Source organism: Malus sylvestris, chromosome 17 (genome assembly GCF_916048215.2).
Source record: "Malus sylvestris chromosome 17, drMalSylv7.2, whole genome shotgun sequence".
In the NCBI taxonomy this organism is placed as follows: Eukaryota; Viridiplantae; Streptophyta; class Magnoliopsida; order Rosales; family Rosaceae; genus Malus; species Malus sylvestris.
Window position 1 is genome coordinate 2,414,049 of NC_062276.1, and position 26,289 is coordinate 2,440,337.

The 26,289-nt window shown below is 36.8% G+C and overlaps 3 protein-coding genes, 1 long non-coding RNA gene and 1 other non-coding gene across 7 annotated transcripts; all 5 read left to right on the plus strand.

Annotated features, from left to right (window-relative positions):
- Positions 1 to 806: 806 nt before the first annotated feature.
- Positions 807 to 5,524, plus strand: LOC126610553 (MYB-like transcription factor EOBII). 2 transcript variants are annotated; one of them, XR_007618570.1, is made up of 4 exons: positions 807 to 1,084; positions 1,213 to 1,342; positions 4,113 to 4,492; positions 5,024 to 5,524. XR_007618570.1 is itself a non-coding variant. In XM_050278651.1 (3 exons), the coding sequence occupies exons 1-3, from the start codon at positions 943 to 945 to the stop codon at positions 4,426 to 4,428; spliced, it is 588 nt and encodes a 195-aa protein (XP_050134608.1). In that variant the 5' UTR covers positions 808 to 942; the 3' UTR covers positions 4,429 to 4,990. The 2 variants fall into 2 exon arrangements, 1 of the variants encoding a protein (XP_050134608.1); XM_050278651.1 differs by lacking the exon at positions 5,024 to 5,524 and having other exon boundaries at positions 808 to 1,084; positions 4,113 to 4,990.
- Positions 5,525 to 8,782: 3,258 nt separating this feature from the next.
- Positions 8,783 to 9,757, plus strand: LOC126610555 (uncharacterized). Of its 2 annotated transcripts, XR_007618571.1 has the most exons (4): positions 8,783 to 8,912; positions 9,012 to 9,146; positions 9,280 to 9,362; positions 9,526 to 9,757. It is a non-coding gene; the product is annotated as an uncharacterized LOC126610555 (long non-coding RNA). The 2 variants fall into 2 exon arrangements; XR_007618572.1 differs by lacking the exon at positions 8,783 to 8,912 and having other exon boundaries at positions 9,018 to 9,152.
- A 2,171-nt stretch (positions 9,758 to 11,928) lies between these two features.
- LOC126610556 (monodehydroascorbate reductase 4, peroxisomal-like) lies at positions 11,929 to 15,615 on the plus strand. The gene is made up of 7 exons (XM_050278652.1): positions 11,929 to 12,233; positions 12,957 to 13,008; positions 13,319 to 13,399; positions 13,581 to 13,699; positions 14,042 to 14,261; positions 14,381 to 14,499; positions 14,720 to 15,615. Exons 1-7 carry the CDS (start codon positions 12,114 to 12,116, stop codon positions 15,449 to 15,451), a joined length of 1,443 nt encoding a protein of 480 aa, XP_050134609.1. The 5' UTR covers positions 11,929 to 12,113; the 3' UTR covers positions 15,452 to 15,615.
- A 672-nt stretch (positions 15,616 to 16,287) lies between these two features.
- Positions 16,288 to 16,359, plus strand: TRNAP-UGG (transfer RNA proline (anticodon UGG)). Its single transcript has one exon. It is a non-coding gene; the product is annotated as a tRNA-Pro (tRNA).
- A 174-nt stretch (positions 16,360 to 16,533) lies between these two features.
- On the plus strand, positions 16,534 to 17,364 carry LOC126610557 (50S ribosomal protein L12-1, chloroplastic-like). Its single transcript, XM_050278653.1, has one exon. It carries the CDS (start codon positions 16,603 to 16,605, stop codon positions 17,167 to 17,169), a length of 567 nt encoding a protein of 188 aa, XP_050134610.1. The 5' UTR covers positions 16,534 to 16,602; the 3' UTR covers positions 17,170 to 17,364.
- Positions 17,365 to 26,289: the final 8,925 nt, after the last annotated feature.

Below are 26,289 nucleotides of genomic sequence, written 5' to 3' on the forward strand. Positions count from 1 at the left end.
GAGATTTTGTTCTTATATTCTCACACACCCACTCACGTGTAGGGAATTTTCTAGCCTAACACGTGGACAACAAAGTTGGGTAACGTGGAGAAAGTGAGGTCATTTGGCATTACACATGGGCCAACCTGGCTCTGATACCAGAAGAAAGTTGAGGTTCCATCAGAAAACCAATTAGCAATATGAGGAGTAACCTAACAAAGCCCTTGCATGGTTTGGTCCCTCACTAATGTAGAACTTTGTTCTCACATTCTCATACGTCCCCTCACGTGTGACGAATTTTCTAGCCTAACACTGATGTAGGACTTTGTGATTGCGGACTATGAGTCTCTGAACATCCAATGCTTAGTTTTTGAACACTCATTCGATGCCCGCAATCGAACCATACTCTATATGTGTATATTAATTTTTACATAAACAACATACATATATGTAGTCCTTTCAATTTAATTTTTTTCTGAAAAAATATCTCTATTAGCTAACTTACGCACATGCATGTTTCTGGTTTCAATTTTCGACAAAAAAATTTTGGTTCAAGATATCTTTTAACATTATGCTTACGTAGGAGGGTACGTATGTGTATATGTTCGCTGATACATATAAAATTTTATATACAGATTTTATTCTACACAAAGCCCAACCAATTAAAAGTCATGCATGCAGATAAGTATGTATCATGGATAACAATATGCATGCTTAAATATACTAATTAAACGAGTTAAGGTTAAATGCTCTCTACTAATGCTGTTTAACTACAGTAATATTGCTGGGAAAAAATATATGGTCTCCCTCTATAAAAACCCTAGCTACCCATTATCTCTGATTATCTTGCCTAACTGCCTATCTCTCTCTCTCCCTCTCTCCCTCTCTGCCTCTCTCTCTCTCTCTCTCTCCCTCTCTCTCTCTCTCTCTCTCTCTCCAGAAACGCACAAACACAAAAACAAAATGGATAAAAAACCATGCAATAGTTCATCCCAGGATGTTGAAGTGAGAAAAGGGCCATGGACCATGGAAGAAGATTTGATTCTCATCAACTATATTGCAAATCATGGTGAAGGTGTATGGAACTCCCTAGCCAAATCTGCTGGTAATTAACATGTTTGATCCCTTTATGTATATTTCAAACCCTAGCTAGAACGTACAATTTCCTATTTTAGAACTACATGTCCACATATTATAAAGATGTCACTAGCTAGGTGTATATTATGTTACTAGGTCTCAAACGTACTGGGAAGAGCTGCCGGCTCCGGTGGCTGAATTATCTGCGGCCTGATGTTCGGAGAGGCAACATCACACCTGAGGAACAACTTCTGATTATGGAACTGCATGCAAAGTGGGGTAACAGGTGATCATCACTTGCTAGTTTTATTCATAGAATCTAAATATACATATAAAATATTAATGTAAGTACATTATAAGTATGCTGATAATTTAACGACAAGGACATATACATATGATTTGATAAGTTGCGAGTCTTATGACCGACTATTCTACTTCTCCTCGTCATCTTTTTAATTTGGAGGACCAAGTAGGTTTTCTTCGTTTTAATTCATAGGGCTTTGACCACTCTCTCTGTCTCTGTTCCTTTTTTGTTCTTTTCGGTTGCAATATTAGAGGGTTTCGAATCCTAGATGTAACCTACTACTCTCTTCACCAAACATTGTCCCTCTCTCATGTGTTATAAGATATATATATATAGATATATATATATATATATATAGATATATATATATATATTTATATATGGGTTGCTGGAGGCTTGTTACAAATCATTGCAGTGGACGTATCCTCCAACTAGTGTAAATATATATCAGCTGATTGTTAGATATGTGTCAAGGGCAATATCAAACATGGCTTACAATCCGTTTTAATTCTCCATGATAATTTTAGATATCTCCAGGCTAGCTAATAAACTGAGAAGGAAAAGTAATTGATCATATTTTCTCTTATTATTGGTGTACCGTCTTCAACATGTCTTTGATTGAGTGGGTTTCCATGTATTGGAACCCGAATTCTTATATATGTATGCATTTGGAAAATACTTTAAAACCCGAATTTCTTTTTTAAAAATAAAAATGGAGAGTCTAATTCTCTTGTATTGGATGGACCCATGAAATTGTGGGGGTAAACCATGTAAAAATAAATAAGTTTTTTCTTAAAATAAAAAAATTCCCCTCTTGTGACTTGTTCAATATCGAGACGAATTGACATGAAAAAATCATTGAGGTGAAATGACAAAAAAAAAAATTAAATAAATCTCGATAACCCATTTGGGATTTAACCCCCTGCTGAGGATAGATGACGTGATGAGTAGTGTACAAGTAGGCCAGAGATTCAGAGTTCAAAACTTTTGTGACAAAAATTTTTTTGCATCGAGATGAATTGTTTTGATAATGAAAAGACGAACGAGCTGTTAAACTTGGTAATAAAGTTAAAAATAATTAGAATGTTCTTCTGTATTATGAATAAATCAAAATCATTATATGATAAAGTCCAAAGATTTGGAAACTGTTTGTGTATGTGGAAAGAACAGTGGATTAGGATTCTCTCTCATCCAATTCTTATTCCCTTTCATCCCCTCTTCTCACACTTTTCTCTGTCTTTTTCTCTCTATAAAAAATTCAACACAAGATGTTGACATAGCTTAATCGTAAACCTACAAGTATGAGGGAAGAGAAAGGGGGGGGGGGAGAATTAGAAGGGGAGAGAATCATATACTCCAAGAAAAATACCTTAAACTAGAGATGTGGTGGTGGACTTGACTTGTGATACATTGAAAGGAATGCAGTTTGGTGAACTCGAACCAAAAAATTATTTGGAGCAATAAAAACCTTCCATTTATAGGTAAACCCCAGTCAGTTTCTCACATGCCAACCCTAGTTACCTAGCTTTCATTCTGAAGAAGACGACAAAACTTTTGCTTTGCTTGAAGCGGACGTGAACCATACTGTTTTGGCCGCTTAGGGCAACCGCTGGGCCTCCCACCCTTTATATTTCTGATCGTACTACTAATATGCATGGAGGCAGCGCTCGCAACAATAGCTTTCTGCTAAGAAATTAATCATAATTGGACAGCTAGTCAAAGAGTTAAAAATCTCAAATAATAGTTACTAATTCTAGAAGCATGGCTAGGTAGGACAGTAAATTATAGTTATACTAAAATAGAGTGATTAGATATATATATATATATATATATATATATATATATATTTGTATATCGATCAATATATGTTAACCTACGCTAAACGGAATAATACTGTGTGGAAGAATTTTTCTCCTACATTTGGCCCAGTTTTCTGCCAAATGAGAATATTTTTTTTTTTCGACCCCTTCGCCTGATTATGGATAAAAGTATATATTTATGGACCAAAGGGAACCTTATATTTATATATATGTATATATAAGTATATAAGTATGATATTATCCATAAGAAAGAATAATGGGATTAGATGATGATTATATCATTAAGAATACCTTATATACAAAGATTCTGAGCTTTCCCTTTGAAGCTCAAGGAATAAGTAGTGGGGGGGGGGGGGTGAACATGGAAACTTGAAGATCGAAGGAACTGGAGGACTTTGCAAGATCTGTGTGTGTGTGTGTGTGTATAATATATGCATATACACGTACGGAAAGTAAATGATTCTGTGTTTTTCTAGATGACGAAGTTTTTGTGTATCTTGGTCTGCCTTATATATAAATAAAAGGAGTCCAGTAGGGACTTGTAGGACTTTCATTCTCACCCATAGAACATGCATGACTTGGAATTTTTACCAATACTTAACTGCAGAGAAGTATTCTTTTAAGTACTCTGTGTGTGTGTGTGTGTGTATATATATATCTACACAAAACACCAAGTTGCAGGTAATAATTTAGGGTTAGGGTTTATTGCATTAATTGATTATGTTTATAGCAGCTTTTTTTCATGTTGTTCTAGTGAGCGTTCTTTCTAATAGGAGATTTAAGCTTAATTAAGACAGCTTTTTCCTTCTGGGATTGTTTAGTTAGCAACTACTATAGCAGTACAAGTACTTGTCCAATCATTTATTGGGGTAGCTAGCTTTAACTTTGGCACGTTGTAATATTTATCTTTGACAGTTTATTGCAATATTCAGGTGGTCGAAAATCGCAAAACATCTACCGGGACGGACCGATAACGAAATCAAGAACTATTGGAGGACTAGAATTCAAAAACATATTAAGCAAGCTGAGAATATAACACCAGGACAAAGCTCTGAGGTGAATGATCAAGCTAGCACAAGTCAAGTGTCCATCTCTAACACTGTGGACACGATGGATATTTCCCACTCCGCACCAACATACCAAGCAAATATGGATGCTTATCCTCCTCCGTTACCTGCTGATCAATCTAATGAAAGCTATTGGAGCATGGAGGATCTCTGGTCTCTGCAATTGCTAAATGGAGAGTAATTAAACAACCGATTTCATATATTATATATGATCCAAATTCTTAATTTGGATCATTAATTATTAGGTTTGTCCATATGAAAACTTAGTATATATATACATATATATGTTTTTTTTCTTAAATATGTATACTATATATAAAATATAATATATGGTTTTTATATATACGTAATTCTAATAAGTTTGTAATTGGAAATTAATCTTTTCCATTTCCTCTTCTCTACATGGCATAAACGAGAGTACTGGGAATATATATATATATATATATATATATATATATGTACCTTATTCTCGTTTTAAAAAAAAAATGGCAATAGCCATTTAACACAAGTTGCACGGAATGAGGTGGAAAAAGAGTATATCGGTGGCTAAATGAGGGAATAAAAGTTGTATATCAGAAACTAATAGGTTACTAGCCACTGAGATCTTTTACTCGTCTTATCATGTGCAACTAATGTTAGTGATTAGTATCAGAGATTTTCTAGTCTACGAACTGAAAACTGTATTGATGATAGAGACTTGTAAACTTGTATTTATTATTCTTATTTACTAATAAGCTTTATTATTTAGTTGAGTTGATCACACGGCTTTTACTTAGGCTGAGTTTGCACATGAAAATTGGAAGTGGTGATGAGATGACAATGAAGATTCGAAGAAAGAAAGGATGAAGATACGTACGTACACATATAGCCATGATACGATTGATACAGCAAAAGAACCGCTGGGAAATCGACACGTGGAAAGCTAATATAACTACTCTTGTCAGATTCCGTCCCAGCTTTCCAAAGTTGTGCATGGCCATGCAAAACTGATGTTCGACGTGAGCCTAACTTGCACCCATGGCCACTGCAAGCAAGTTTTCACATGCCCCTTATTAATTTCCATATTTTCCCTACAAATACTTCTAATTTCTTAAATATTTATGGTATCTACCAGTCCAACGTGCTACCACATGGCAATTCTCATCCACATATATTTTATAATTAATATATAGTAATTAATCTGTTTTTATTTTGTTTTTTTTTGTTGAAGAAATACAAATTACGTAAACTGTTTGAAATATTAGTATATATAGTCTTGAATCTTGATTCATAGTTTGCTTTCTTTATATATAATTCTGTTCAAGATCTAAATCAATAATCTGGTTTCTTTAGTTTTTTTTGGGTCAACATGGTTAGGTTTCATCATTATGAATTATTATCAAATTTTAAATATTTTCATGTTGATTTTAATTAAGGAACTATAAGCATGTACATATATGTTCTATTCTTTTTTGGATATTTTGGTAGCTTTATATGATTAGTCGACATGCTTCTTCAGTGGAGATCGTATTAGTACGACATTAGTTTAATCCATTCTTTAATTAACAAATTTTGAGTTTTGTGCCTTTCTGAAACCGTATTAGTGCGATATTAGTTCAATCCATTCTTTAATTAACAGATTTTTTGTTGCGTGCCCTTCAATAACAGTTCAGTGATTTTATGTTGTGTGCCTTTCAAAGAAATATCTCAGAAAAGAACCTCAAGGGTCCATTCCTTCGACTTTGCGTTGCCGAATATGGCAAATATAATCGAGGACATATCTTTGGTTATCGCAAAAGGTCATAGGAAAAAGAACTTCATCTCTCAGCCCTTCATTTTTATCATCACATGTTTTATTTGCGCAATTAAAATTGGTTGCAAAGCACAAAAAATAAAGATCACGTGGAAGATGGGAAAACTTCACATGTTGGGTCGGCCATGAATGTAGAAAAAATTAACATGGGTGATTGGTTTCATGTTGAAAACAAAATATCCTTGCTAGCTTAGTCCATGAAATCATAATCTAGGTTTTGTTAATTAATTAACTAATGGGCCTTTTTGGGGTTCACTATGGGTGCGTTTGGTACGCAGACGGAACGGAACGGAACGGAACGGGACGGAACGGGACGGGACGGAACGGAACGAAGGTGTAATTTTTGAAAAAGATATGGGGTATATTTGTCTTAAAATGGTAAAACATTGCGTTCCACAAACGTGGAACAAACCCGTTCCAGGGGGGGAGGTGGAACGCAAAAACACTCAAAATCTGTCCCGTGGAACAGCCCGTTCCACCCATTTTTGGCGCACCAAACGCGGGACGGAACGCCTCGTCCCGTTCCGTCCCGTCCCGTCCCACGTACCAAACGCACCCTATAACTTCTCCAATCCAAAAAAGGTTTCAACTAAAGTGCTATTTGATTATCGATGGCCTGCAAAGGGGTCATGGTTCTGAAATTAGTGTATAAATTAATGGATTTGGATGTTGATGAGCCCAAAAACTAGCCTACATATTTCTGATTTGTGAATTATGAAGTAATGAAGTTGTCATGACACTCCAGAATATGTTGTTCAAGTGCAATTCTCCCTAAATTTTGTAAACTAGTGCGTAATTTGATATTTTTAGAGAGCCAATAACAGTTCTAATGTGAAATAATTGAAAGTTAATGGTGGCCGACAATATTTGTGAATTTTGGAGCAATGAATATAGAACTATAAAACATGTCATGATGCACTCGTTCCAGTGCAGTTTCTCACTAAATTTTCTAAAGACAATGTGTAATCTGACATTTTTAGAGCTCCAATAGCAGCTCGAATGTGAAATGGTTTAACGAAAATCAATGGTGCTGACAACGGATAAAGATGCATGTATTAGAAAAGTATGTGATTCCTTGATGAACACTAGTGAACATGTGAGGGAGGGATTATGAAGTTGCAAAGCCCAAAATAGACTACAATTTTGTGATTTGTGGAGTGATTAAGTTGTTATGGTACTAAGAAAAATTGCTGTAAAGCACACGTTCAAGTGAAATTTCTCTCTAAATTTTGATATGACAAAGTGTAATATGATATTTTTGAAGTGTTAACGAGAATTTTAGTGTTAAATAGTAATGAAAGTTAGTGGTGCCGACAACGAATATGGATATCATTATTTAAAAAGTTATGTGATTCCATGATGATCACTCATGAACATGTGAGGGATGGATGATGACAAATCGTATGAAATTGGATGAAAGTGAAAGTACTTGTTCATCAAGGAAAGAAGGTCGGCATTGAATACGTAATGAAAATTTGTTCAACCGGGATGTTGCCCCGATTGGAGGTTAACTTTCGTTTTCTATTAATTTCATATGCAACAACCAATCCTCCTAATTTATTTCTTATATCACGTACAAGGAAATATTGGACTAACGACATCTTTAAAACGTTATATTGTCAGATTATTAATCTGAACTATGATCATTAAGATTGGTCTGAAACTTTGTCTTGCCAAATAATTTTTAAAACATTATTTGTCAAATTATTAATCTTAACTATGAGCATTAAGATTGGTCTGAAACTTTATCTTGACAAATAATTTTAAAACAATAGATTGTCGGATTATTAATCTGAACTATGACCATTCAGATTGGTCTGAAACTTTGTCTTGCCAAATAAATTGCCGATTCAAAATCTAAATCGTGAAGTTGTGAACAAATACAATATTGCCTTAATTCACAGTCTTGCAACATTATAAATCACATATTTATTGTAAAGAAATAGGTTCACATAAGTGATCATGTTAACCATTTTAGTGATAGTTAATAAATTTAATACCTTCTTGTTACCGTCGAATAACTTTATCAACTTGACTTTGATAAATCTATATTGGATTAAACCATCAATGATTAATAAAAATAAAAAAAAGACTGATGTAAGGAAAGATTGAAGACATAGGTTATTATTTTTTCATATTGTAAAATCAGTAATTAAAACTTATTCCAAACACGTTTACCAAGGCAATTGGACACCAACTAGAGGACTCATTAAAAACATGACCCATGCTTGAAAGACTTGTCGAACTATTTCAGTTCCATTGTTTTCCGTCCCATCCCGCGTATCAAATACACTTGAGTGGAAAGACTTGTCTAATTTTAAAAAAAAAATGATATTCATCCACTTTTTTTTTTCTCACTTTTTACAGACGCTTATTATTTTTTTTCCTTTTAATTTTTTTTTATTTATATTTCTTTCGATTGGAAGACATGAAATAAACAAGAGAAAAATAAGGTGTTAAATTCAAAAAACAAATAATGTGTTAAAATTAGGCTTTTTTTTATTAGCACCCCACATTAAAATTTAATATTAAATGACTTATTTATCCCACTATGCAATGACAATTTTGACCTTATTAGGTTTTAAAAAAATAAAAATAAAATCTCTAAATACACCCCAAATCACTAAACCCTATTATTTATCTTCTCAACTATCAAAACCCTCCCACCCTCCATTGTTGAACAAAACCCTAACCAATGAAACTACAAACACGTTGATTGAGAAAAATTGCTTTTGACGAATGGGTTGAGTGATGCAGGTGAAGCTTTGTTTTAGGACCATTTTGGAGAAGTATTGTTTGTTGAGCTGCCAGAAAATGGTCACTCAGTATCTCAAGGGGGCAGCTTTGGATTGCCTTTCCAGAATGTTGAGGAGGTCATTGAAATTAAACTATGTGAAACATTATTTGATAATTTTGGCATATGAATTTGAATTGGTATTTTGATTTTTTTTCACAACTTTTGGAACGACGAGATGGGACTACCAAGTCCAGAGGTCGGATGGTCATCTAAGGTGCTGTTAGTCTTGCTCTCCAAATGACTCTCATGAATGTGAACCTTGATCAAAGATACAAAATATTTGAGCATATTTGAGCAGATAGTTTTTCTGGTAAAGGTTTCCACCTATTTTACTTTATAGATACACTTAACAGTCTTTATAAAGCATTGATTTTTATAGAGTCGGTTGAGATGAAACCTATTCTGAAACAACTTCTTTTGAAGGTTCTTTGAAATTTCTACAGGTATTTTTGGAAAAAAGAGTGATATGTCAGCATAGTCATGGTATATGACAATGATAATTTGAAGAACCATTTTAAGTATTTTGGTAATCAGCATACTTAAATTTGAATGTGATATATCCGTTTAGTTTTTTTATACACAATGACAATACTCAAGTATAATTTACATCATATATCTTTTGAAGTACATGAAACTATGAAGAAAAAACCCTAATTAATCTGATTATGGGGGTTTTGTTTTATATTTAGATATTGCAACAGAAGGCAGACTTTGAAGAGTTCACACTGCACAGAAAGATGATGAAATGCTACCCATTGAATCCATCGTTGCTCCACTGGAGGCGAAGCTTAAGCTTGCTGCAGGAGGTATACTTTTGTTCTGCAATATGACCCCTTTAATTTGTTTGTACATGGGAGGTATAGAGTGTTCAATGTGTATTTGGTTTCCATATTGTTTATGGATCTATCGACTCATTTATTACATGAATCAATAATTGTAATGAGTTAATTTTTTTTTACATGAGCACAATCAAGTTGTTTACACCTGAACTCATGATAAAATTTATGGACCTGCCATTATGTACACATATGAATCTGCTAATAGTGTTCAGTTTTTTACTTAGTCTTTTCTTTTTATTAATTTGTGGATCAATTTTAGTTGCTAATCATTGTTGGAAAGGTTAATTAGTCCCATTACTTAAAATGGGTGTGCTAAATTGTGGTTACGATTTTAAACTCGCAGCAGAGCGCGGGTTTCTTTGCTAGTTTATCCTAAAACTATACTCGAGCTCCACCTTATTTGGAATCTCAAATGCCTTCTCAATTTGATTTCATCATAAACCGAAACTTGCATTGCGAATCTCAACTTTTCAACCTTGTACAGCAAGCACAATCTCTGAACCAAGTGAAAAAAGCACTTCTTGTGGAGGAATATAAGGAGTATATTGAGAAATGTGGGGTGTATAGAAGATGTGGGGTGTATGTACAAAATATAAGGTGTATATTGAGAATGTGGGGTGTGGGGGTATTATGGGAAAGTATGTGGGGTGTATTAAGATAATTTTTAAGTGAAAAAGTAAATGTGAGGTGTATTAAGTATGTGAAGTTTATTCAACAATTTGAGGGGTGTTTATATAATAAGCCTAAAATTACTTTATAATATTTAACCGGCTTTGGGTGATCGATTTGGATGGCCCACGGGATACAGCTGGACTCTGGTTTGAAGATACAAAATGGACAAGATATAAGGCCCATAGCTAAAGTATGGCAACTTTCTGTTTGCTTGGAATGCAGTTGGGCCAGGTTTGACCCCAGGTACTTGGTTTTTGACCTTTTTTTGTGTATTTGTTTTGGAATTTTATTTTCGAGTTTTTTTATTTTTTATTTTATTTTTTTTAACAAACATATTATCTATAGTAAAAGCGTGGGGTGGACTAAGCCTCACAACAGACCAGCAATAATATGGTTCAAATTCATCTTTGACGAGAATCGAATATAAGACCTCTCACTTACAAGGATAAAAAGTAGATTTTTATCTTTATGTTTTGTGAATTCATTAGTTTGGTATTTTGTGTTCAAAATTCATCTATTTTTTTTCCGCATTTATTGGTTTAGTCATCAATATTGTCCCAGCCGCCTATCTTTGTTATAAAATTTGTTTGTGTGTTGATATGACGGCTATATGAGGCCAGCACAACCAATTAAGTGTTGCCACGTGCATTAATAAAAAAATTGAGTAGAAGTAAAAGTTTGGTAGAGACAAGATGTTATCTATTCCGATGACATATTGTTCTTTGTAATGCCATTTATAAAAACAAAGCCACAAATTTCAAATACTTAACCTAGAGGTTTTTTCACTATTTCAAATGATAAGTAAATATATGAAATTAAAATGTTTTAAAAATGTTATATAAAATTGTAACTGATTTTAACTTGAGGTGGTACAACATAAATTAAATTACGTGTTAAACGTAAATTGTGTTATTGATACTCATAAAATTTTGAAGAACATAAATCTCAAAATGCAAGAACCAAAATATTGGAGAGAGGGAGAGGATAAGTTGAAATAAGAGAACGTGTGGCAGAAACACTCACCAATCTAATCCACCATTCCTTCCATCCAACCTCATCTTCACAATTTCCCAGTGACAACAAACTCTTTATATTATCCACCACTACATGGCATGATACCCATGTCTCCACGTGTCACCACACCACTCGCTAATCCGAGCCATAAAAACAAAAGAAGGAAAAAGGATGATCGTCGGAAAACGATCATAGGATGTATAATGAACGATGAACGGACACAATTACAAGATTCTTATGATCATCACGAAAAAGATCCAGTGAGGATCTTTTTTCCGAATTTGGATCCTCTACTGAGCTCAGCATCCTGAGCCTACTGAGCAAATCATATGGAGACTCCTCTAAAATTTATAATAAGTATAATGATTAAATCAAAATCCAACGATCCATGTGATTTGCTCAGTATGCTCAGGATGCTGAGCTCGAGAGGATCCAAATCCTTTTTGCCCAAAAGAAAGATCCCCACGATCAAACGGGGGGTCCCACAGTAAGCCTCATCCAACGGTATCCAGAAGCAAATCCGGAAGGGGGTATAGTGGTAAAAGGAGGCAGCTCCCTCTCTCTCTCTCTCTCTCATATGATCTCCTCTCTGACATCACATTCAACTTTGTTCATCTTTCTTGGGAGAGCAGTTCTTCAAAGCAAAGCTCTCCCAACCAGAAATTCAATCTCTTCAAATTTATTTTCCACACACCAGAAAAAAATAGATAAATAAAAGGAGGAGGGAGGGGCAAGAGAGAAAATAAGGGGAGATGGGAAGGGCATTTGTGTATGTGATTCTTGGGGGTGGGGTGGCTGCTGGGTATGCAGCTCTTGAATTCACCAAGAGAGGCATCTCCCATGGTGAACTCTGCATCATCTCTGAAGAATCAGTGAGTTTTCTTTTCCTCCCTCCATTTTTCTTCTCGTTTTCAATTGTTCATAGCTGATAATTATATGTCTGATAGATATAATATATATGTATATGTATATGGGGGTGTGTGTGTGTGTATATGTGCAATTTCTAAGCTTTAGCTATGTATTTTGAGGAGAAAACAGGAAAAGAAACATGATTTCTTATATAATTTCAAATTCTGGAATTTGGGTTTGTGTTGAAATATTGTTTAGCGTGTGAGGATGTGGAGAGTTGTCCTGCATCGGAAAATTGAGCAACCTTGCATATCCAATTGGTTTTTTGCGATTGGAACCTCAACTTTATTCGTGTCGAATTGTATTAGCTGATTGGATTGAACAATGTGGACCGTTGGACCTATGAACACTCTTACACACGATATATACTTGTAGTGTTCAAAATCATTGCAAATTCTTGCTTTGCATAACTTTTCAAACAAAACTGTGAAATGTTTTTGGTTAAATTTTTTGAAGTTGTTTTAAGGGAAGAGGGAAGATGGTGTATGTATCGTAGAGATTTAATCGAACTTATGAACTGCTTATAAGCTTCAAAACAATGTCAGGTATAGCAAAACCAGAAAGAATAAGGTTTATGTCGATACATGTAACCACCATCATCATATTCTTTTGTTGATTTGATTTTGTAACACAAGGGACAAATTCCATGATTGGGAATTCAAGGGTTGCGCTTATATCTTTTTCAGGTTCCACCTTATGAGAGACCTGCTTTAAGCAAAGGCTTTCTACTTCCAGAAGGTATAAAACATCTTCAGTTGCAACAACATGAGAGCCTACTGATTACACAGAAAATATTTTCAATCTCCTGAGTAATCCAAATGCCAATATTTACCAGCTTACTTTCAACTGTCTGTATCTGAGACGCTGAATCAGTTTTCTACTGATTGGTCTCCGGATGACTCAATTATATTAAAAAAAGAGCAGAAGGACATCGTTATTCCTTCAAACTCATTTTCTTCACACATATCTATCTTCAATTCTGCATTGAATTTACTCTTTTCTTCAATTCCGCATTGAATTAATTCTTGCAAATTGTGTTCATGTGCAGCGCCTGCACGCCTTCCATCATTTCACACTTGTGTTGGTGCCAATGAGGAAAGGTTAACTGCAAAGTGGTATAAGGAGCACGGTAAGTTTCTATGACGTCTTGCTTCTTTAACTTTATATGTTAATAGGAATTCTAGGGGGTGACATGTTGTTGTTAGAATATTTGTGATGCTTATGTGCTATAAAGTCACTAAACTGTGGTGCTTTATAATTGAAATCGAAGTAGATAAACTGAATAATTGTTATTATCTTCGTCTTTATAGGTGTCGAATTAGTTCTTGGAACTCGAGTCAAGTCTGTTGATGTGAGACGCAAGACACTACTGACGGGATCTGGGGAGACTATAAGTTACAAAATTCTCATTATTGCAACAGGTGCTCGGGTATTGAAACTGATCTTATTTTACTTCTTGCTTTTCCTGCTGTATATGTTATGTCAGTGCAAAAAGTAGTACAATGGAAACACTCAATTAAAATATAAGCAGTATTGATGTACCATGAAATCAAGTAAAGGAGTATCAATACCGGATTGAAGAATTAAAATGTTGTAGTAGACCTACAACGTGCTAATTAACTTTTCTACATCTGAGTTAATGTGGTTGCATTGGACATTATTTTTCAGAATATAGAATGCTACCAGTTTAAGGGTTATTTTTTAAGGATAGAATGCTAAGGAAAATTCATTTTCCTCATTTAATGGATATGTGTTTCTGTGTTGAAAATAGGCACTGAAGCTGGAAGAATTTGGAGTCAAAGGATCAGATTCTGAAAATGTGTGTTATTTGCGAGATTTGGCTGATGCCAATAGACTTGTCAACTTGATGGAATCTTCGTCTGGCGGGAATGCTATTGTCATTGGTGGTGGCTACATTGGAATGGAGTGTGCTGCATCATTGGTGATCAGTAGGATGAATGTAACGATGGTTTTTCCAGAAGAACATTGCAGTAAGTACTTTTATTCTGATGCAGAACAAACATAGTCGCATTTTTTTTCTGTATATGTTTGATTTGTGGTGAGAGAGAGTTCTGGTAAGCAAATGGATCAATGCTTTTGTTTTTTGCAGTGGCCCGATTATTCACACCCAAGATTGCAAGTTTTTATGAAGAATTTTACAAATCCAAAGGAGTGAAGTTTGTTAAAGGAACCATTTTGTCGTCATTTGACATTGACTCAGATGGGAAGGTAAATGTTAAAATTCTTCTAGAATAACATATGAACTTTGAGTGGTTATTGACCGCAAATGTCCTCATGTTCAGGGCATGATAATATTGATGCTTTCGTCGAAACAAATTCTGTACTTTCTTAAATAGAGAAACATTGGTTCCATGTGTATAAGATACATTTTCTTTGAATTCGATGTCGCGATTGAGATGCTCAATTTTTCTGCTCAATTCTTGTACAGGTGACTGCTGTTAATCTTAGAGATGGAAGCAGTCTTCCTGCAGACATGGTTGTTGTGGGAATAGGAATCCGTCCAAACACAAGCCTATTCGAAGGTCAACTTACGTTGGAGAAAGGTGGGATCAAAGTGAATGGAAGGATGCAGTCAAGTAATAGCTCAGTCTATGCAGTGGGAGATGTTGCCACATTTCCAGTCAAAGTATTTGGTGAGTCCCGAAGGCTTGAACACGTTGACTCAGCGAGAAAATCCGCAAGACATGCTGTTACTGCAATCATGGAACAACACCAAGCTGATGAATTTGACTACCTACCATTTTTTTACTCAAGAGTCTTCACCCTGTCTTGGCAGTTTTACGGGGACAATGTAGGAGATGTAGTCCATTTCGGAGACTTCTCAGGAGGCACATTCGGGGCCTATTGGGTAAAAAAAGGTCAACTTGTCGGGTCTTTTCTCGAAGGCGGAACCAAGGAAGAGTACGAAGCCATAGCCAAGGCCACCAAGCTGAAGCCAGAAGTTGAGGACCTAGAGGAGTTGGAAAGGCAGGGTTTACGTTTTGCAGTGACTGTTAGCCAGGAACCACCGCCATCATCACCACCGCCTCATGATGTTATCAGTTCTGGCATTGTTCTGGAGAGGCCGATATACGCTTTTCATGCAACCGCCGGCGTTGTTGTGGCTGCATCGATAGCAGCGTTCGCGTATTGGTACGGAAGGAAGCGCCGGAGGTGGTGAGCAAATGTTTTGGGGATGTAATATAACCGTGTTGTTGACATGTTGTGTGGCATTGATAGCTGTAGAGATTGACAGATGCATCAAATGTTGGGTCGTATTTATTGAGGAAGCAAAACTGTAGTTGAAAATAATTAAGGAAATACAAAGAATTATATATTTTTATATATTTGCATGTCGATATTTTCACTTATATTGATTTTAAATACTGCTAATATATGCAACCTCAAATCAACAAAACTCCGCTTTGTGAGAGTCGGAAGAGAAACGTCTATCGTGCGCATTGGATCCAATCTCTTCTCAATTTTTGTCTTTCTCGTTTCAAGTGCTTCAACGTATGTTTTCTTTTATTACAAACTGTAAGATCAACGTGCTTCTTCGAACGTTTTTTCTTTTAGACTAAGCAGTATTTTTTTTGGTACAACGATATATTTTACACTAAGCATAACCAATTAGCCTAACCAACATATGCACTTCATGGTTGCACTTTAACATAACCTCACATGTTCTCCCCGTTGCTAGTGAAAGGTGTGGGTAAGAAACGAATTTAGACCATACAGATAAGGTCTTGAATAGAAAAAGATAAGGTCAATAGAAAAAAAAAAAATTCTGTGTGTCCGGAACACAGCTTGATACGATACATCAGGGTTAAAAATACAATTGGTTGGAAAGTTGAAAAAAAAATTCTAACAAATTGTATTATGACACTTGATGTACTATGCCGTAATCTCGATACATTGAAAAATTTCTCCTCGAATAAAAACAAAGTGAGAAAATAGTACGAGTGTCTGGATTCAATATTTCAACTAGTTGGAAATCCTAAAATTAAGCTAATAGGCGGGCATTTGGTCTAGTGGTATGATTCTCGCTTTGGGTGCGAGAGGTCCCGAGTTCGATTCTCGGAATGCCCCTGCCTCCCATTTTTGTGAATTATTTTTAATTTTTCCCCTTTTAAAATGCTATTCACATACCTTTTGTACCCCTTGAAAACGACAACACTAACGTGCAATTTGTGGGAAATTTCACAATTCACAAGGGTAAAACCGTCAACCGAAGAAAACCCAGCGACATTTTAGTTCCGCATTTCCTTATCCTATCTTCTTCGCACTCTCCATTTCTCTCCCTCTCTCTCAATCCTCAGAAGCTCCGCAACAATGGCTGCCACTCTCTCCACACTCACTCTGGGCACTCCCTCCTACCCCGCCACGCCCGCCGCCGCCTCCTTCCCCTCCCACTCCACCAAACCCACCCTCCAATTCCCCTTCAACCCCCAAATCCCCACCCTCACCCACCGCGCCACCCACGTCCGCCCCCTCGCCGCCGTCGAAGCCCCAGAAAAGATCGAGAAGCTCGGCACCGACATCTCCAGTCTCACCCTTGAGGAAGCCCGCATCCTCGTCGACTACCTCCAGGACAAGCTCGGCGTCTCCGCCGCTGCCCTCGCTCCAGCCGCCGCCGTAGCCGTGGCGCCAGGAGCGGGCGAGGGCCCAGCCGTCGTGGAGGAGAAGACGGAGTTCGACGTCGTCATCGAGGACGTGCCGAGCAACGCGAGAATCGCAGTGATCAAGGCGGTGAGGGCGTTGACGAGCCTGGCCCTGAAGGAGGCGAAGGAGCTGATTGAGGGTTTGCCGAAGAAGTTCAGGGAAGGGATTTCCAAGGACGAGGCGGAGGAGGCGAAGAAGCAGCTGGAAGCCGCCGGGGCGAAGATTAACATTGTTTAATCATGAATTAGCGCTCTTAATTAATCGGGTTTGGTGGGGTTTTAGCAAATGAGCTTTGTTTTTGTGTACTTTTATTTGGATTTTTAGGTGTTTAGAGATATGTCATCGCTCTCTTGCTTCAATTTTCTCAATGCAGTTGGAAATTGTAATTTTAAGGTGAAAAAAAATATTTATTGCTTTGCTTTTTGTAGTTTATTTGGATTTTTAGCTTTTTTATTTGCATGTTATCTACCAGCGGTATATCGATAATGTTGATATTCGTAAGTATCGAAAACAAGTCAATATGTGCTTTTATTAACCGGTCGATACTTACGAATAAAGGCACATATTGACTTGTTTTCGATACTTACGAATATCAACTAGTGGTGAAGCCATAGCGGCCAGCGCAAGGAGTTGTGGCCGCACCTCCGGTCATGGGAAATCTCCATGACGAGCGAGGAATCTGCCCCTCTGAAACTGCACGGAAGGTGTTCGACGATATGCTTGAAAGTGACTAAGAAATCTGAGCTCATATTGGCTTGTAGGCGAGCTTACGCCATTGGAATTGTCGCAAATCGCAGTGGAATTGGATGCAATGCAATCGGAATCGCAGACATTCGAAATCGAAATCGAAATCGGACTCACAGTCAGGCTCCCTTACTCATATGTTTCGGTACATTACCATATATCGGAGCATTGCAATTTTTAGTAAAATTAGTGGTTGATAGTAGCACTGTTATAAAAATTTCCGCCTTGAGCTGCTTAGATCCCGTCTAGGTAGTAAGCGGCTGGCCATCATCCCAATTAATGTCTAGGCGTTTGAAAATTAAGAAATAGCGCCTAGACCTGCTGAGGTGCCCGCCCAGACCGGCCTAGACACCTGCATAGATTGCGACTCACTTAGATAGAAAATAGATAACTTTCCTTTTGCATTTTATTATTTTCAATAAATTGTAAGAGACTTATTGAACACTTAAATAAACACACATGATATATTTGCTTCCCATGTTTTCATTATGTTTCAATACTTCATAATATATATGTCATTCTATTTTCTAGTTTATGATGAAATTATATATATTTTAAGTATAAACAGACACTTATTTATATGAAATACAATAGTTAAGGGAATTGGAAATTCAGTTGAAATAATTGGTTGATAAAAGTTTTATTCAACCTAGTACAACGCTTTGGGGGAGCCCCAGTTCGTTGGTGAGGAAGAAAATGGATTTTAAGGCTATCCATTGATTATAGATAATGGAATCGGGTAGCGAATGAGAACCGTTATCCATTGTGGTGTATTGACGCTCATTTGATCAGTTCAAAGGTGCTTGTATATTTTCAAAGATTGACTTGAGGTCTGTTTATTATCAATTGAAGATTATGAGTAACGTTGTTCCTAAGATTGTTTTTATGGACTCGTTATAGTCTTTATGAAGTTTGGTGATGCTATATGGATACTCATGCTGTTTTATGAGTTGATGGATGAAGTATTCCAATAATGCCTTGATAAATAGATATCATTTTCATTGAAGATATCCTGGCATATTCTGAGCCAGAGCAGAGCATGTAAACGTATTAAGTCGGTGGAACAAAGATTGGAAGAATGTCGATTGTATGCTAAGTTTAGCAAATGCGAATGTTGGATGAATCAGGTGGCATTCTGAGATTTGTTATATACTCTTAAGGTATTCAAGTGAATCCTTAAAAGATAGCAGAAATTGAGAATTTGGAACAACCACGAGTCGTAATTGAGATTTGGAATTTCTTAGCTTACCAGGCTATCTTGGATGGTTGTGAAAGATTTTTCAGTCATTGCTTTGTCATTGACGAGACTGTTGAGAAAAGAGGTTATGTATGAGTGGGAAGGAATTGTAAGCAAAGGATTCAACAACTGAAGTATTTCCTCACTCATGCACGTATTTTAATATTCCCAGAAGATAGCGATAATTATCGGTATATGGTGATGTTACATTAAATGTTATTGGATATGTATTAATGCAAATGTTAGGGTGATTGCATACGTTTCACGACAAATGGAATCTCATGAGATGAATTACCCTACTGGTGATTTGGAAGTCACGATTACCATCCTTGCTGTGAAGTTATGGAGACATTCTATGTTGATAAGAATGCAAGATTTTACAAATCAAAAGAGTCTCCAATATCTGTTTACTCGGAAGGATTTTAATATAAGGCAGCGAAGGTGAATTGTATTGCTTAATGAACATGATTGTACGATTAGGGCGATCGTAAAGTTTGTTCTAGCTGAAGCACTTGATAAGAAGACTGCAGTAAGAATTAATATCTGGTACGCTTGCTAAGATTATCTTCTTGTGGATTGGAAATCAACTAAAGTAAAGTTAAGAATGAAAGATCGAGAAGAAGTTATACTTGCTAAGTTTCAAGTTAGGCCTTTTGGTAAGGTCGTACTCGAGACTCAAATGGTATGTGAATACAAGAAAACAAAAAGTATGTGCCTAATGCTGTGGGTTTGAAGCAAGCAAATATTGGACGAAGTTCACTGTTCAACTTCTGCAATATTCCGGAAGTAATAAAATTTATCATACCATTCGACAGTTTTATTTGGTCAGCAGATTGAGGCAGAAAGAGATAAACCTTTGGATTGAGATAACTATTTTCTGTTTCGCAGTGGAAATGGAAAGATATTACTTTGGATTATGTGTACAAGTTTCCTTGTACATAGGATGGTTATGATCGAATTTGAAGTGATAGTTGGTCAATGTACCAAGTTAGTACAATTACTCCAGTGCTGAGTAATAACTTTTTCCCAGACAGGGCAACGGTACTTAATGTATTTTGTGTTCGATGCGTTGTTACTAGGTGGCAGAGTCGTCTCATGGAATTCTGGTGCAACTATTGAGAATTAAATTGGATTCGACTTGATAAGGAACCAAGGACGACTTGGGATTGGAAAAAGAAGGTCCTGAGAATTAAGACAGAGTAAGTGGTAAAAGCTTTGTGAAGGAAATCATTCAGTAGAAAATTTATGTTGGAGAAAGAGAATCGGATGAGAGAGATTTACCCGAGGACATTTTATGAGTATTGGTGGATTATGATTGTATGAAATTTCGGGGACGAAATTTTATAAGGTGGGTAGATTGTCACAGCCCGTCCCAAAGTTTTACACTCGTGATTGTAAATTGACGGAATTGCCCTTAAACGTGATTAAGATATGTGAATTATATATTGGTGAAATATATGTTCCTAAGTTATTTGGCGATGGAATTTTGTGATTTGGGGTTAGGTAGGACCACACACCTCAAATCCCTCCCCATTTCCCGTACCCTGTCTCTCTCCTCCCTCACAATCTCTCATTCTCTGTCTCTCTCCCTCTCCTTCGAACTCACACGGACAAACTCCAAAACCACCCTAAACTTCTACCAACGACGGAGTTAAGACCACCATTGAACTCCTGAAACCTCCACGATCACGTAGACACCAATTTCAGGTAAGTTTTACTTCGGAAAACCTAGATTCTAAACTCCCCGTGAAAGTGCACTGTTCATGCACACGTAAATCTTGATGTTTCAGGGAATTTCAAGCTCACAGTGAGCTTAGTGAGGTTCCAAGGAAGCTCGGAGTGCTTCGTTGGAAGTTTTTGGACGTAAGAACACGGAGATCGAAAGTTCAAAGTTTGGCCGGAGCTTTCGAGGCTTTTTCCGGCGAATTCCCGGCGAGATAGGAGTCGAGGTAGGTATCAATCTCTTTGTCTCGTCAAGTACTACAACTTTCCTTTTTGTTTCACTCAATTTCGTTGCGTATTGAAGAAGTTATACTCATTTGAAAAATACCCAGTTTCCGGCGACCTCCGAGGCTTTCGAGGCAGTTTCCGACCAAACCACGGCGAACTAGGTGTTGTGAAAGGTACCATTCTCTTTTTCTCTTCAAGGGATACAACTTTCGTTTTTTAATCACTTGATTTCGTTGAGAAATGACAAAGTTATGGCAATTTGAAAAACGGCCGCCGGAAAAACCAGTCCGGCGACCCAAGGAAGAAGAAGGTGCGCGTGGGGGCGCGTAGGTCCGTGCCTTCCTTGGCGCGTGGGGGCGCGTGCTACAGTAAAAAATTATTTTAAAAATATGTCGACGTCCGTGACGTCGAGTAGATCAATGTGGTATATTCATATACCTAAATTGAGCACCGTATGAGAAAGTTATTAAGGATTGTTGGTTAGGTGTTCAAATAACGTTTTATAGTTTTCACATTAGGTGAAAATGTGAATTGATGATCCGACCGTTGGATCATCACCAAACTTTGATACGTTGCAATACGTAATATTTGAGGATTATAGGAACTTACGGATTGGGAATCCGATTTACGGATCTTCCGGAATTGGAGTTGTAAGTTCATAAAATAGAATGTAACCGTCACTTAGTTTTGGAAATTGACGGAGATCCGACCGTTGGATGGTAATGAAATTTTAGGAGGTTATCCTAGAGATATATTGTGGACCTCTGGAAGTTATGGATTTAAAATCTGAGTGGTGGATCTTCCGGATCGATCTACGTAGTGACGTATTTTATATAAGTTATATGTTCTATCGATATGAATTCTGAGGCTGGATTTGATTACTGTTCTAGGCGGCGATCGTCATGACGCCTTGGCGTATTGTGCTAGGGAGTTGTCGGGCGAACTCCAGGTGAGTGGGCAGTTTTGTTTTCCGTATATATATATACTTGATGTTTTCCCAGAAATTGAAAATGCATGAAATTATGTTTTAAATGAAAGGTATATAGAATTATATAAAAACGTGAATTGAAAGGTCATGCATAGAAGTATATGAAATATATATGGAAATGTAAATCGAATTGCCATGCATGAAATGATATGAATCAAATGATATGAATTGTTATATGATGCATATGAATGAATGGTGCGGCGGACGCACAGGTGAGTATCAGGTGATTATTTAATTACTGTTATGATGATGATGATATATATTGAGCTCAAATCCTGCACCATGGTTTAGTGCTTATAGTATTCACCGCATCGCACGCTCGCCTTGGATCCAAGTAGATGCTGGTCGCACAGTCCACGCGGAGTGGGTGCGACGGGCCAGTCGAAGAGTGTTAGTGAGATTTCGACTGGTGGGTGACCTTAGATTATGTGCACATATGATTGATGAGAAAGCACTAGAGCGTAACTTGTGTGCAGAAGGCTGGACAGGTCACAGAGGTGACTCCGGCAGAGTGAGAGTGATAGATTTTGAGCTCTAGGTTCAACCGTGCAGGGCTATTAGAGGGCCTCCGGTTGATTACTTTCTTGCACCTGATATGATTATTGTTGATGCATCCATACTTAACTGTTGAATTAGACATGGCATGGCATGATTGATAAAGAAAAATGTTGAGATAGTAAAAATGAAGTTTGAGAATATATATGTATATTTATATTTTACATTTCTGGGAAAGTATACAGGTTTTACGGAGAGGGGTTACAACGTTTTGAGAAATGTTTGGATTTGGAAAAGAATTGTTTTACTGACCCACTCAATTTTGGTTTTGCGCCCCTCCAGGTTCAGGAATCACAAATGTGTGGTGATTACGAGGAATTCGACGGTGTTCTGACAGATTGGACAAAAATTAGGACTCACCTTCGGGTGTATCAACTTATAAATTGTATCTTAAAGCTTCCGTACTGTGCAAATGGTTACGTCACTCTCACGTGACGGCCAGCATGCCCTCCTTCGGGACGGGGTGTGTCAGTTGGTATCAGAGTCTGGTTGCAATCTTGGACATCTTGAGAAGTTTCTAGTGAATTCTGTCAGAACTACACCGCCTCGTAGCAAACCACGTAGTTAGAGGAATTTAGTCTCCCTAATTTAGCGGTTTAGGGGAAACTATTACTATGGTGATTCAGTCTATTGTCTAAAGGGACATTTTAAGATGGGTAATGAGTTGAACTTGAATCACATAAGAGAAATGATGAACCTGAGGGAACAAAGTAACGGTTTAACCATTTGGAAAAGATGTTTCAGATTATGCAAGTTAAAGGAAATTTCCTTCTGACAGGTGGGTCGAGACGACTACCTGGTTTGAGTTATGAACGTGTATCCTGATGGAAGCAGGAGTATTAATTGTTGTCACCAGAAGAAGCAGCCGATTTAAAATTGTTTAAGGACTTGTTTAAGGAAAAGTTTATCCCTCTGGCATTTATCGATGGTAGTAAACAAGAGTTTACAAATATGAGACAAGGAAGGTGATGATCGAGGGATATTATAGAAAGTTTTCAGACTTGCCTCGTTCCATCCAGATATTGTTGTTAATTTGGTGGAGGTGTTATGTTGTTTTAAGCTGGGTGGCAAAAGGGAAGTGGTATTTTGGGTGACCACTATCCATTGTAGTTCTTATCAGGAGTATGCGAGATGTTGTTGAGCCTTGAGGACTCTGAGAACATGAGCAACGAGAATAAAGAAGAATAAGAAATGAATGGGAATTAAAAGAAGACGATAAAGTTAATGATTCGTCATATCAAGGAGATAGAAAGATTCAGAGCTTCGAAAGAAGTGAAGCTAGAGTTAATTCTTCCAGCTGAGGTTTTAATGTCGCTGGTCAGAGTAAAAGTGATGGATATACTGGTAATCCCAGATATTTGAGACAAGGTGTCTCGAGTAAAGGAAATGTACTTTGTGCTGCAGGTACAAAAATTAACACTTTGGGAAGTGTGAAATTAATGAATGTGTTTATGTGAACAGAGGGGACACAGAATTGTGAATCGTCCCTAGAATCAGTTGTACCCAACGGTTTTCTTTGACATCGTAGTATCGATTCAGCAGAGTTATGGATTTAGTAGTTTGGTCGGATTGACCGTGAGTACAGAGAGGTTTGATGAGTTATATGTTCAGCTGTACAGACCATGAGAAGTGGATTCGACTGACACATGAGAAATTGGTGAGTTATAGGCTCGGCCGTACTGACCACGCGGAGTGGATCCGGCCGACGTATTATTGAGATAAGAGTTGAATCAGCCGTATTGGTCATTCTAGTTGACTTCGGCTGATATATTTCTTATTATGTATGTTATTACCTAGAGAGTAGTAAATAAATGTAGTTGAGACGAGTGTATGTATTTTGCATTGAGTGACAAATTAGTAATGTTATATCTTTGAGAGTTGTTGCTTACTTATCGAGACAACGATGATTTATCAGTATTGCGGGCTGCAGACCGTAATATTAATAACTCATTCGTGGATTCGTTAAGCAAGCAACCCGGTAGATTATTTTATGTTAGTATTGTACTTATTTAGAATGCTTAATAATAATAGAATATATATTGTATCAGTTAATTCTGTTCCATTAGATTGGTTGGTTATAATTATGACAAGACGGAATGTTACGGGAAACCAGTACTTTCCATCGATCTGGATGACCAGAGATTACTTTTGTAAGTATGCAAAGTGGATTGAGTCAGGCCGTTATTTATGCTGTGAGAGCAAAGAGATTGTTTTCGAAAGGTTGTCAAAAAAAAAAATTATTAGCTCATGTGGTGCTAAATGATGTTGTTTGGAGTAGTGTGAATAATGTCAAAAGGGGTTAGACTTTCTTGATGTCTTCCTTGAAAGTATACCTGGATCGCCTTCAGGCAGAGATATGAGGTTCACTATTGATTTGTTGCCAGGTATAAATTTATATTGGAGATTGGTTTATGGTGAGTTAAGGGAATTGGAAATTCAGTTGAAAGAATTGGTTGATAAAAGTTTTATTCAACCTAGTACAACGCTTTGGGGGAACCCCAGTTCGTTGGTGAGGAAGAAAATGGATTTTAAGGCTATCCATTGATTATAGATAATGGAATTGGGTAGCGAATGAGAACCGTTATCCATTGTGGTGTATTGACGCTCATTTGATCAGTTCAAAGGTGCTTGTATATTTTCAAAGATTGACTTGAGGTCTGTTTATTATCAATTGAAGATTATGAGTAACGTTGTTCCTAAGATTGTTTTTCTGGACTCGTTATAGTCTTTATGAAGTTTGGTGATGCTATATGGATACTCATGCTGTTTTATGAGTTGATGGATGAAGTATTCCAATAATGCCTTGATAAATAGATATCATTTTCATTGAAGATATCCTGGCATATTCTGAGCCAGAGCAGAGCATGTAAACGTATTAAGTCGGTGGAACAAAGATTGGAAGAATGTCGATTGTATGCTAAGTTTAGCAAATGCGAATGTTGGATGAATCAGGTGGCATTCTGAGATTTGTTATATACTCTTAAGGTATTCAAGTGAATCCTTAAAAGATAGCAGAAATTGAGAATTTGGAACAACCACGAGTCGTAATTGAGATTTGGAATTTCTTAGCTTACCAGGCTATCTTGGATGGTTGTGAAAGATTTTTCAGTCATTGCTTTGTCATTGACGAGACTGTTGAGAAAAGAGGTTATGTATGAGTGGGAAGGAATTGTAAGCAAAGGATTCAACAACTGAAGTATTTCCTCACTCATGCACGTATTTTAATATTCCCAGAAGATAGCGATAATTATCGGTATATGGTGATGTTACATTAAATGTTATTGGATATGTATTAATGCAAATGTTAGGGTGATTGCATACGTTTCACGACAAATGGAATCTCATGAGATGAATTACCCTACTGGTGATTTGGAAGTCACGATTACCATCCTTGCTGTGAAGTTATGGAGACATTCTATGTTGATAAGAATGCAAGATTTTACAAATCAAAAGAGTCTCCAATATCTGTTTACTCGGAAGGATTTTAATATAAGGCAGCGAAGGTGAATTGTATTGCTTAATGAACATGATTGTACGATTAGGGCGATCGTAAAGTTTGTTCTAGCTGAAGCACTTGATAAGAAGACTGCAGTAAGAATTAATATCTGGTACGCTTGCTAAGATTATCTTCTTGTGGATTGGAAATCAACTAAAGTAAAGTTAAGAATGAAAGATCGAGAAGAAGTTATACTTGCTAAGTTTCAAGTTAGGCCTTTTGGTAAGGTCGTACTCGAGACTCAAATGGTATGTGAATACAAGAAAACAAAAAGTATGTGCCTAATGCTGTGGGTTTGAAGCAAGCAAATATTGGACGAAGTTCACTGTTCAACTTCTGCAATATTCCGGAAGTAATAAAATTTATCATACCATTCGACAGTTTTAT

What these genes read in the sequence shown, in the direction of transcription:
- LOC126610557 (XM_050278653.1), top strand. Translation starts at nt 16,603, where the DNA reads ATGGCTGCCACTCTCTCCACACTCACTCTGGGCACTCCCTCCTACCCC.
- LOC126610556 (XM_050278652.1), top strand. Translation starts at nt 12,114, where the DNA reads ATGGGAAGGGCATTTGTGTATGTGATTCTTGGGGGTGGGGTGGCTGCT. An exon ending in GCATCATCTCTGAAGAATCA is followed by an intron (nt 12,234 to 12,956) that starts GTGAGTTTTCTT and finishes TATCTTTTTCAG; the next exon opens with GTTCCACCTTATGAGAGACC. An exon ending in ACATTGACTCAGATGGGAAG is followed by an intron (nt 14,500 to 14,719) that starts GTAAATGTTAAA and finishes ATTCTTGTACAG; the next exon opens with GTGACTGCTGTTAATCTTAG.
- LOC126610553 (XM_050278651.1), top strand. Translation starts at nt 943, where the DNA reads ATGGATAAAAAACCATGCAATAGTTCATCCCAGGATGTTGAAGTGAGA. An exon ending in CTCCCTAGCCAAATCTGCTG is followed by an intron (nt 1,085 to 1,212) that starts GTAATTAACATG and finishes TTATGTTACTAG; the next exon opens with GTCTCAAACGTACTGGGAAG. An exon ending in CATGCAAAGTGGGGTAACAG is followed by an intron (nt 1,343 to 4,112) that starts GTGATCATCACT and finishes TGCAATATTCAG; the next exon opens with GTGGTCGAAAATCGCAAAAC.